Genomic DNA, 12390 nt, shown 5'->3' on the forward strand with positions numbered 1-12390 from the left:
AACAGGTGATCCACGAACCCATACAGGGACCACGTTTGCACTCCATGGCGTGCAGCAGTTATTATTATTAATAGGATAGTTCACACAAAAATTACTCATCCTCATGTTGTTCCAAACCTGTAAGACCTTTGTTCATCTTGGGACACAAATTACGATATTTTTGATGAAATCATACTTTTCTGACCCTGCATAGACAGCAACACAACTGACACGTCAACATTACGGTTGAACCACTGATGTCACATGGACTATTTTAATGATATCCTTACTACCTTTCTGGGCATTGAATGTGGTAGTTGCGTCACTGTCTTTGCATGCTCAGAAAGCTTTTGGATTTCATCAAAAATATTTTAATTTGTGCTCCAAAAATGAATGAATTTGTGTAATTAGTGACAGAATTTTCATTTTTGGGTGAACTATCCCTTTAAAGCTGCAGTAGGTAACTTTTGAAAAAATATATTTTTTACATATTTGTTAAACCTGTCATTATGTCCTAACAGTAGAATATGAGACAGATAATCTGTGAAAAAATCAAGCTCCTCTGGCTCCTCCCAGTGGTTCTATTGCCATTTGCAGAAATTCATCCGCTCCCGGAAAGAAACAACCAATCAGAGCTGTGGTCCGTAACTTTGTTTGTGTTCAAAATGTAGAAAAATGTATATAATAAGCGAGTACACCATGAATCCATTTTCCAAGCCCTGTTTTTAGCTTGTCCTGAATCACTAGGGTGCACCTATAATAAGTGTTTATATTCTGACTATTTAAGATTGCTTCGGGGGTACTGCGGTGGAGTAACCCAGTACCTTTGTGATTCTTCATAGACATAAACAGAGAGAAGTATTTCCGGTTCTTCTGCAAGAAGCAAGCAGTTCTGTTTATTAACCGCTAGAGCGTCAAAAGTTACCGACTGCAGCTTTAACTATTAATATTTATATTAACAAATGTTTAATGCAAAATAGAGCATGTTGATGGCAAGTTCATTAATCTGTTGTCTGAAGAGTTTTTGCAGGTCTGTGATTTGTAGTGCATTAATAACAAATCAAGAAGCACCAGACCTCAGGCCTTTACAAACCTGACAAACTGATGACCCTGGACAATATGATCTTGAAAATGTATCCAGAGGACAAGACTGCTATCTGTTCAACCATGAAAAAAGGCAAGGTCCAGCAGCTGTCAAAGTGGAGCTGAAGATAGAGGCAAAAAGACACTTTAAGCTTGTGATTAGAGACAATCTTTTTTTTTGATTTTTTGATTTTTTTTTTATATATATTTTTTTGACAAATTTATTTTGCCATCAATTAAAAGCAGACAGTTCTAAAGCCTTTCTCATTTAATCTATAGAAACAAATTTAAATTGTCATTTTAAAGACAGCATCACTAAAGCTAAGCTATAGAGCGGCCTATTATAGCTGAAGAACTTGAATGCCAAGAAATGTCCGCATGTACCCAGAATTTGCCTGCGGCATGAATTGGAATGTGGGATTCACCTTGTCACCCTCTGTTTCAATCAAACTCTGAGACTTTTTTGTGTGGTTTTCTGATATTCTTTCCTTTGTCTCCCTCTGTGTGTGCAGGTGGCTAGACACAATGATTAACAACACTACTGACCCACACCAAATCATTCATGAGGCAGTTATATACCCAACGCAAAAACCCTCTGGACCTGGTTCTCTGGTGGGGTGGGGAAGGCAAAGTCTGTTTAATCTTATTTGCAACCATATGTTTCGCTTGTAAAACATAAAGGATCTCATTTACATATATACAAGACAGAAAGCTTACAAATGCATGCATTTACGATGAAAACTGACATAAGGTGAGTTTTGCTCCATATTATTTTATGGTGTCTGGTAATAACTACTCTTTGTATTTGCTTGTTGTTTTGATTCTAAGAACAGTAATTGCATATTTGAAATAGTACTTGACTCTAGCAATTATGGTGACAAACTCAGCAAGTACAGAGTTTAACATTTAGCTGGTTTACTATAAATAAATAAATGTAGAGTTCTTGAGTAGAGAGTTCAGCCAACTTTATTTTAGAACTGAATGCTTAATCTGTAAAATAATCATTGGTGCTAATTGTATGTTAATTTCTTCTGTTTAAGTACTGACTGCATTCATAGGTCTCAACCATTCAACACAAGTACTATACCAAATAACTGACTAAAATACATAACCCATGATAATATATAGATAGATAAAAATAATCAGCAGTAATTACAAACCAATATTTGTAGCAAACCCCTTCTGAGTGACATCTTAATTTTGGCTGAATTTGCAACAGTGTTACTCATTTTATCATATTTGTATTTGATTTATTTTTACAATTTATAAGGTGTATAATTTATTTATAATATATAATCCTATAAGAAATGCTAAAATGAGCGTGTGGAATTGGACATAAAATATATAGAATTGAACATTTTCTGATGGTTCAAATCCAGTATTTACCCTATTCGTGGAAAGTGCTTTCAAACCATAGACAGTAGAAAAACAGTTTCAAACATGTAACTATTCATGTGTAACAAACTGGGTTTGGTTGCTTAGTAACTTCAAGACACCGGTCAGGTGTTTCGCGCGTAAATCCTCCCGTAAACTTTAGCTCCGCCCACACGCACTTCCTCTATTTGACAGTACATTTCTGTTTATCAGAGACATTTTCTCATTCATCATTTCGTACGCATGGATATCGTGGCAGCGTTGACGGTTTTAAAATTACAGCTTTGTTTTGAGGTATGTATCAGCCTGTAAATGTGTTTTTGTGCGGGTTTAAAGGTGGCGGATATGCAGTGTAGAGAACTGGTGCAGACTGGTTGACTCTGCTGTTGTGCGCGCAGCTCTGAATGTACCATAAACAATGAGATGAGCGGGGACCCTTACATGTGCATAAAGCCCTCTCAGGTAAGGATTAGTAAGTTGTCCTTTTGTACCGACACTTTTACCGCTTTAACACAACAGAGTCATACGACTTTCAACGGTTTCCTGCCTGAGCGGCGTTAATCTGCACAGAACCGCGAAGACATGACAAGTCACCGGATTGCGTTCACAGGGATTTACAGTCCGTTCCTGTAAATCGCGTTTTGCTCGCGGTTTACGCCTTATTGGGAAGCAAACCCTTGTCGTATATATGGCGTGACCCGGTATAGAAACACAATGGAGTGAATGCCCTCAAAATGACGTCTCCCAGACGAGTGGACCGCATATTTGTGAGTCCCCATTACTGCAGGGACAAGTGGATAAAACTGTGTTTCAGATTCTCAGGAATTAAAGTGCTGCATGGATGACGTTTGATGACGTTTATATGAGACAGTAAGTATGTACGATATGTTATTCATTAATTTCTGAAATATTACAAATTGTCGAGGTTTTTTTTTTTTTTAGGTTATGTTTATGAAGACTGTCAGAGTAGTATAGTTCAGTCAAAGCACGATGGTTTGGGCACTTTTCTAAGGAGACTGTAATTGACTGTTCAAACAGTTGCACAGGCTAATTTATAACAAGTGATATGAATGTCAGTTATCTTGTAAGAAGTTACTGATTTATCTAATTTTAGGTAATTCATATTACATAATTTGTTTCATAATATTGTACACTATTTCATATCCCCAGAATTTCATCCAGCAGGACAGTTGTTGTAGACACAACCACTGCAGTCAAGTTGATGTAAAGTGTTAATTTCAAAGAGTTTGAATTTAGGTTTAGATTAACATTTTTTTAGGCACATTTGGTGATGTTGGATTATGTGCAGAAGATATTTAACCTCAATATTATTCTTGAATTTCTGATTTTGATTTCTTACACTTGACTTGGTAGGTATTGTTCAGTTTCAGCCTTTAATCCGTTTTTCCCTCTACACATATACATACACGTTCATACACGATTACAATAACACTTTATTTTAACTCACTGACAGGGAGTACTGTATACTACTGTATATGGGATATACTACTGTATATGGGATATACAGTAGGCTATATGTATATTTCAATAACGTCTATATGGGACACATATGGTTGCCCCAACACTGAAATGTGCAGGATAACATGAAGAGACATGATTGGTTAACAGCATTGTCATTTAAAATTTCTGTTTGAGACACAGCAAATGAGAATAACAGATGCAGCCGTGACCTAGTTATGGGGTAAAAGCCCAGACTGAGGTTAAATAAGGCTAGCTGTGATGGTAATAGTGTCTTTTCATCACCATAGACTGGTAAAAAAATGAGTGAAAGACCAGAATTCATTTTGCAGCTCTGATTTATTATATTATCAGAATACAGCTATACTCTCAAAGTTATATTAAAAAAAAAAAAGAAAAAAGAAATTTAAAATAAGAAATTTAGACAACCTGTTTCCAAATAAGCCAATTCAATTGTTTTTTCCATCTTTTTGTTTCAGGAAATAACAATTAATTAGATTTCAGGCAGAAACATTTGTTTACCTCAAGTTTGTCTTTATAAAAATAATGTGAATAATTCCTGTGTAACTTGCAGCTTTAGACAAAATGGCAAATCCTTTCCAAATAGCTTTTCTAGACACTCCAACATACCGTTCAACCCTCTACATTGCAGCTACATCAATTATATATATATATACAAAAGTGATGATAAAGACATTTATAATGTTACAATTTCTATTTCAGATAAATGCTGTCCTTCTAAACTTTCTATTCATCAAAGAAACCTAAAAAAATATATACTCAGCTGTTTTCAACATAATAAATTATTTTTGAGCAGCAAATCAGAATATAAGAATGATTTTTGAAGGATCATGTGACTGGAGTAATGATGCTAAAAATATAGCTTTGAAAGGAATAAATTACATTTTAAAATATTTCCAAATCTAAAACAGTTATTTGAAATAGTAAAAATATTTCTAAATGTTACAGTTCTTGCTGTATTTTGGATCAAATAATTGCAGGCTTGGTAAGCAGAAGATAATAATAATAATAAAAGTTAAATATTTGAATATTAATTAGGTGAGTCTGAGACAATTATTTGACAGTGATTTCACATTTATTGTTTGTATGAAGGCTAAATAAATAATAAAAAAACATTTATTTATTTGTGCTGTTTTTTTTTCTTCTAAAATATTATATGGTTTTAAATGAGGTGTCATAGACTTGGCAAATACATTTTTCATAAGTTTGTATGCTCAGACATCTGCTGTGGGCGTTCTTGGCAGATTTTTTTTTTTTTTAATAGTGTTCAAATCGATATCAGAATTATATTGTATCGACCAAACTTAAGAACTCTATTGTGATATAAATTTTGGCCATATTGTCCAGCCCTAATCTATACCAGTAATAAGGTAATTATCAGAAGATGTTTGTGTAAGCATTTCCTGTTTGTGAATGCTATAAAATTACATTCGTTTGAGAATCCGGATTATGTCATATCCTATCAATCCATATACTTTATTTATTGCTTGTAGTGAAACAGAGCATTTATGTTGTAGACTCTTCAAAACATTTGCAAACCAGCCTGCTTAACATCTCTGCTCCTAGGGTAAGTGTGTGTAACCTTCCATCTTATTTTGGATAGACAATGGGAAAAGCAATTCTCAGACATTCTCTGATGTCTTGTTGAGTCCTACTTTACCAGTCTTTGAGCATTACATTTATAAGGTGACTTAATATTATTCACAGTCTTGCTGGTGGCTGTGTGCTCAATTTCCACTTTATGTAATAGGCTGGTATTAATTTTTACTTTAAAGGACTGATTTTTTCTTTTTTCACAGTAAAGTACCATCAAAGAAGTGATGAGCTCTGCAGATGTTAATACTTATAAAATGACAGATCTACCAAAATAGATCACCCTGCTGAAATATCCAGCCAGGATCTAGATTTTTGATTTTACACTGTCTATCTATGTGCTTTGATGTAAAATGCATCTTTACGTTATTATGTGCCCTTTGAGAAATCACAAGTGCTTTTCTAACCCAATGGCTACACACTGAGAGAGTAGTAATTGTTGTTTATGGCAATCTGACTTGGCTAAATAAGATATTGTGTAATTGCACTAAATTAGAGACTAATTAAAGCAGATTAAGGACTTCTGCACATACAGCTACTACTGTAACTAATGCCAATCTTGAACTGGACTGCACCACTTTAAAGGTGTTCATCTGTGACACACACTATTTATTAATTATTTTACATTTATTGACTGAAATACAAAATGATTTGTATTATTAACTTCAACATTTTCTGCATGCTTCTTAGATTCTTACACCTTCCTTACAGTTGACATGTTAACATCAAAGGCATAAGATTTGAACGGAAGATCAAAGTACTTGTGACTTGGATGGAATGTGATTGTCTTGTGAAGCAAGTCTAGACTTTGTTTTATTAGTAGAAAGGCCTCATGGAAAAAATACAAGTATTAAGTAATAGTACATGTAATCTGATAACACTTTCCTTTAAGGAGAATTAACTCCAATAACGAATTCATGTTACTGAAAACATTTATGATGTATATACGTAACAGCTTTATTAGCCAAGTAAAATACAAGATAATTAATCCTTAATAAGACATTGAGTCAGTTGTTTCCTGACAGTGAGAAGGTCATTCAGTTTGGCCTGTTGGATGTTTATAGTTAAGTCTTACCAATGTGAAAGCTGAGCTTCTCACATCCATAGAACGCCTGCGAAATGCCTGAATATTAGTGCAGGGACTTGCAACTTGATATGAAAGACAACATTGTCTTTGGCCAGGTTTCGCCACTGCAGGACTTTTATCTTCATGCAGTACAGTATGGGCCCACTAAGACTGATAATCTAATGAGAAAGTCTAATGCAGTGCTTTAGAGCCTGAGCAGTGATCAAGCTCTGTGCTGTGAAAACCGATATAAGACAAAGACACTAGGATGTCTCTCCAAGTGATGGGACCATTTGTTATCTCTAGTGGTGTAGTAGGCCACTCCTTGCATTTGTAGATTGATTTGATGAAAAATGATTTGTTATGTCAAGCCTGTATTTCTCATAGCAGTGAGTGTAACATTGAGGCACTTGATGTGTTTATTAGCTTAAAGAACGAGCGAAAATGAAAATGTTGTATATTCAAGTCATTGTATAGAATTATGCATTTTATTATATTAAGGTGTGTGTGTGTGTGTCTGTGTGTGTATATATATATATATATATATATATATATATATATATATATATATATTTATATATATATATATATATATATATATATATATAAGATTTTAATAGATGTTAAATATCAGATAAATTTGACGTCTTTGACAAGGCAAGGTTAATTGAGGTTGTAAAATGGCATGTGGTGTGACTTTCCAAATATATATATATATTTGTTATATATATATCACTTGTTATATATTACCTTTGAAAAGATAACTTCTTGTTGTTTTTCCCACATGTGTACACTTCATGATAACACCAGAAATGTATTAAATAAAAAAATATTCGTTTTTTTCAAAGCCATGTTAAATCAACATTAATACAGAGTACATATATAATAAGTTACATGTATTTTAAATGTTTTTTCTCGTACACTCTTATTTGTCATTGATAATACTGTGTACTAAATACATGTTTATGTTTTTTTATGTCTTCATATAGGAATGTTTACCCTCACAGAAGTTGCCTCTCTAAATGACATCCAGCCAACTTATCGGATACTAAAACCATGGTGGGACGTCTTTATGGATTACCTGGGTGTGGTCATGCTTATGCTGGCCATATTTGCTGGGACAATGCAGTTAACCAAAGATCAGGTGGTTTGCCTTCCTGTTCTGGAATCATTGGAGGACCAAACCCCTGTGGCCATAGAAAGGCTCCGAGAGAAAGCCCTTGGCTCAGGGACAGGAGGAGGCCATGTGACATTGGCAGCTGCACCTTCAGCAAGCAAAGAACAAACCGACAGTGTTGTCCAACACTTCTCACAGTCGTCTCCTGTCAGGCAACCTCAGCCTACGGGTTTACGAACAAATCTGGATTTTCAGCAGTACGTCTTTGTTAATCAGATGTGCTACCATGTTGCCCTTCCGTGGTATTCAAAATACTTTCCATATCTAGCTCTTATTCACACTATTATTCTCATGGTAAGCAGTAACTTTTGGTTCAAGTATCCAAAGACCAGTTCCAAAATTGAGCTTTTTGTGTCTATTTTGGGTAAGTGTTTTGAGTCCCCTTGGACAACCAAGGCATTGTCTGAGACAGCCTGTGAAGACTCTGAAGAGAATAAGCAGAGATTGACCGGAGCCTCTACATTACCAAAGCATCTTTCAACCAGCAGTCAGGAGGGAAGTCCAAATCCATCCACACCCATGCTTGTGAAATCTAGCATTAAGTTTTCTGCAGAGAAGCCAGTCATTGAAGTTCCAAGTATGACCATACTTGACAAGAAAGATGGAGAGCAAGCTAAAGCACTTTTTGAGAAGGTTAGGAAGTTCCGTACACATGTAGAAGACAGCGACATGATTTACAAACTCTATGTAGCTCAAACAATAACAAAAACGGTCAAATTCATTCTCATTCTGTGTTACACCATGACCTTTGTCACGTCCATTAAATTCGACCATGACTGTGAGCCTGAAATTAAGCATTTAACTGGATACGCAAAATTTAAATGCACCCATAACATGGCTTTCATGTTGAAAAAACTCCTTGTTACCTACATTGCCCTCATTTTTGTTTATGGCTTGGTTTGCATTTACACACTTTTTTGGCTATTCAGACGGCCTCTTAAAGAGTACTCTTTTGAGAAAGTTCGAGAAGAAAGCAGTTTTAGTGATATCCCAGATGTGAAGAATGACTTTGCTTTCCTCTTACACATGGTGGACCAGTATGACCAATTGTACTCTAAACGTTTTGGTGTCTTTCTCTCAGAGGTAAGTGAGAACAAACTGCGGCAAATCAGCTTAAACCACGAGTGGACCTTTGAGAAACTACGCCAACACGTGACTCGCAATGCCCAGGACAAGCTTGAGCTGCATCTTTTTATGCTTTCTGGCGTTCCTGATGCGGTCTTTGACCTCACTGATGTAGAGGTCCTAAAACTAGAACTCATCCCAGAGGCACGTATCACAGCGAAAATTTCCCAGATGACCAACCTCCGCGAATTGCACTTTTACCACTGCCCCGCCAAAGTTGAACAGACTGCATTCAGTTTCCTCCGCGATCACCTTTGCTGCCTTCATGTCAAGTTTACGGATGTAGGAGAGATTCCCACTTGGGTTTACATGCTAAAGAACTTGAGAGAGCTCTACTTGGTGGGAAACTTGAACTCCGAGAATAACAAAATGATAGGATTAGAGTCCCTCAGGGACTTGAGGCATCTAAAGATCCTACATTTGAAGAGCAACCTTACCAAGATCCCGACTAACATTACGGACTTATCACCCCACCTGATCAAACTTGTGGTTCACAATGATGGTACTAAACTCTTGGTGTTAAATATCTTGAAAAAGATGATGAACCTTGCTGAACTGGAGCTGCAAAATTGTGAATTGGAACGGATACCGCATGCAATTTTTAGTTTGACCAACCTGCAGGAGTTGGACTTGAAATCGAACAATATCCATACCATTGAAGAGGTCATCAGCTTCCAGCACCTCAAGCGGCTTAACTGCCTCAAACTGTGGCACAATAAAATAATTTCCATTCCATTGTCCATAAGTCATGTTAAAAACCTGGAGTCCCTCTATCTGTCACATAACAAACTAGAGACCTTACCTACCACTCTGTTCAGTCTTCTTAAACTTAGATACCTGGATGTTAGTCAAAACTCCATCGTAGTGATTCCTCCAGAGGTGGGTTTTCTCCAGAATCTACAGCACTTTGACATCACAGGAAACAAGGTGGAAGTGGTACCCAAGCAGCTGTTTAAATGCACAAAGCTGCGTAGCCTATACCTTGGGTACAATTGCATCTCATTGCTGCCAGAGAAAATTGGGCAGCTGCTGCAGCTGACTCATCTTGAGCTGAAGGGCAACTGCCTGGATTGCCTGCCTTCACAGCTTGGCCAGTGCCGACTCTTGCGCCGAAATGGCCTCATTTTGGATGATCACCTTTTTGATTCACTACCCCTAGAGGTCAAAGAGAGCCTAAGTCAGGAAACCAGTGCTAATTTTGCTAACGGAGTGTGATTTTTGACCTGGAAAGAAAAACCCCGGTAAGATGGTTTTCTGAGTGAATGGAATTAGAGAGCGCAAAAGGCAGTGTTTCAGTACTTTTTTTTTTTTTTTTGTCATTTAAATTTTTGTCCAGAAGTTTTATCCAGGACTGTTACATGCGTACGGAATGAGTCCAGTATCAAAGCTTATGTTATTTGTTTGCACAGGCCTGAAGAAATAGCCGGTAAGCCGAAATAAACATTTGTGAACTTTATGCTTAGTGCATAGAATTCTGTTAAAAGTATTCAAATGTTTGAAATTTTTATGATTGTTATATTTTGTTATTTTAGAAAAAAAAAATATTTTTTATGATTTGCCCATTTTACAGTGGAAATATAATTCCGATCATTTATGTTAACATTTTCACAAGCTGTTATCCGCACAGTCTGCATCACATGCATTGTGTACTGTGGTGCCATTAATGATTGTATTTATTGTTTGGGAGAACCCAGAACAACTGACATTTTATTATAAAGTTAATCTAAACTAGTGTATCTGTTAGTCTAAACTACTGTACTTGGCTATAAAGGGTAAAAAAAATAATTATAAAAAATAGTTGAAAAGGTCCCCCTGGTACTCCTCAAAAAGGAATTCTCATTTGGGTTTAGTGAAAAGTGCACTTAAGCAATTTATCATGTGCACTACGTAGTATTTAAGAAACTGAATGTTTGCATTGATGCAAAGTTATCATATCCATCTGAGATTCACTCACACTATATTTTATACCTCAGTTAATATCTGTTTGATTTTTTTTTATGAGATTGTTCCCCTATTTGATGTCTATTAACCAAAATACATGGAACTGAATAACAATGTTTGTTGATGGAGTGCATTGCACATGATGCCTTTAGTCTGTGCAAGTTTTGGCAATAAAATAGCCTTTTTCTTTTAGCATCATCTTTTTATGTGGGTTACAGAAGTAATGCATAAGTTATGGTGAGCTCATTTGACTTGTGCATGTTTTGTATATAACACCATATGATGGGACAGACCTGTAATGTGCATAGACTGCATGGTCCTTCATGCTCAAAAACACCAGTAGACATATATATATTCTAACATATGATATATATTCTAACATCATATGTTAGCCTGTAACTGTATGAATACAATCTGCTTTAATGTATCCATTACTGGCTGGTAAAGGTAATGAAAATGCTTGCATTGTGTGAATCCCTTTTAAGTTACCTTGCTCTTGACATACTCTGCACTGTGCATGCCCATGCAGTCAGCTTTTGAGGCAAATGCACAAAAAGGTGACTTGACAGATGTTAGGTATCGATATTCACGCAAATGTTGGGATTACATGTTATGTTATATAACTATAACCTGAACCTTTGTTGTTTCATTTTGCTTGACAAAGTAACAGATCTGTCATAGACAAATTAATGAAACATGGTCAAGATTTAATAGTTGTTTTATAGTTGAACCAAAAATAAAGATTGCTAACATTTACTCATCCCGATGCCATTCCAGACATCTAGACAACCTGTATGAAAGAATGAAAGTTGTTTGGATCACATTTACTTTTACATTTTAATATAATATTTCATTTATTATTATTATTTTAGTTTATTTTGTGTGTGTGTGTGTGTGTGTTTGTTATCTATAGGCATAGGCATAGGCAAAAAAGGCATACAGGTTTGAGACAACATGACGTCCATTTAATTTCTTTTTCTTATTTTTATTAAAACATATTTTCAAAAGGACACTCACCTCACATTTTTGTGTTTGAGTCGTCTAGTCATTCTGCGGAATTAGACTTCCCACACTGTTATGTTTGTCCTTCTGAAATGCTGCAGGGTCTGATCTGTAATTGGTATCTTTGTGACCCCTCAAGAATCTTTAGACTTGATGTCATTCCAGATGAGGCTTGAAAATAATTTTTGATACATGTGTGCATAACAATAATTATAACCACACGTGACTCTAGAGAAGTTTCAATGTTTTGAGTGATTTTGAATTACATAACTGTCATAGGTTTTATAAAATGTAACTTTGTGTTCTGTTAGATGTTTGAAATTAAGGTTTGTTTGTTCATTTATGTGGAGATTCATTAATTTATGTTCCATTTCCTAGTTTTACTACAGTGTACCTGATTTGAAATGATTCCACCGAAAAAAAATACTTTGTGTCTAATCAGGTACACAAAACACTTAAATGTTTGTTCTGAGTACTATATGTTTTATTTTTCAGCAAGCTATTTTAGGGTGTATTGCTCTTCAGCCTTGAATGTAGCCTGATACTGCAG

At 35.6% G+C, this 12390-nt stretch overlaps 1 protein-coding gene across 3 annotated transcripts; it reads left to right on the plus strand.

Annotated features, from left to right (window-relative positions):
* Positions 1–2583: 2583 nt before the first annotated feature.
* Positions 2584–11848, plus strand: LOC113050647 (volume-regulated anion channel subunit LRRC8D-like). Of its 3 annotated transcripts, none has more exons than XM_026213844.1 (2): positions 2584–3306; positions 7585–11848. In XM_026213844.1, the coding sequence occupies exon 2, from the start codon at positions 7587–7589 to the stop codon at positions 10110–10112; it is 2526 nt and encodes an 841-aa protein (XP_026069629.1). In that variant the 5' UTR covers positions 2584–3306; positions 7585–7586; the 3' UTR covers positions 10113–11848. The 3 variants fall into 3 exon arrangements, with proteins under 3 accessions (XP_026069629.1, XP_026069631.1, XP_026069630.1); XM_026213846.1 differs by having other exon boundaries at positions 2584–2898; XM_026213845.1 differs by having other exon boundaries at positions 2584–2730.
* The last annotated feature ends 542 nt before the right edge of the window (positions 11849–12390 follow it).

This window comes from Carassius auratus, chromosome 31 (assembly GCF_003368295.1).
Source record: "Carassius auratus strain Wakin chromosome 31, ASM336829v1, whole genome shotgun sequence".
Lineage (NCBI taxonomy): Eukaryota > Metazoa > Chordata > Actinopteri > Cypriniformes > Cyprinidae > Carassius > Carassius auratus.

Bases quoted from the DNA above. Each gene is read 5' to 3' on its own strand.
- LOC113050647 (XM_026213844.1), top strand. From the start codon at position 7,587: ATGTTTACCCTCACAGAAGTTGCCTCTCTAAATGACATCCAGCCAACT.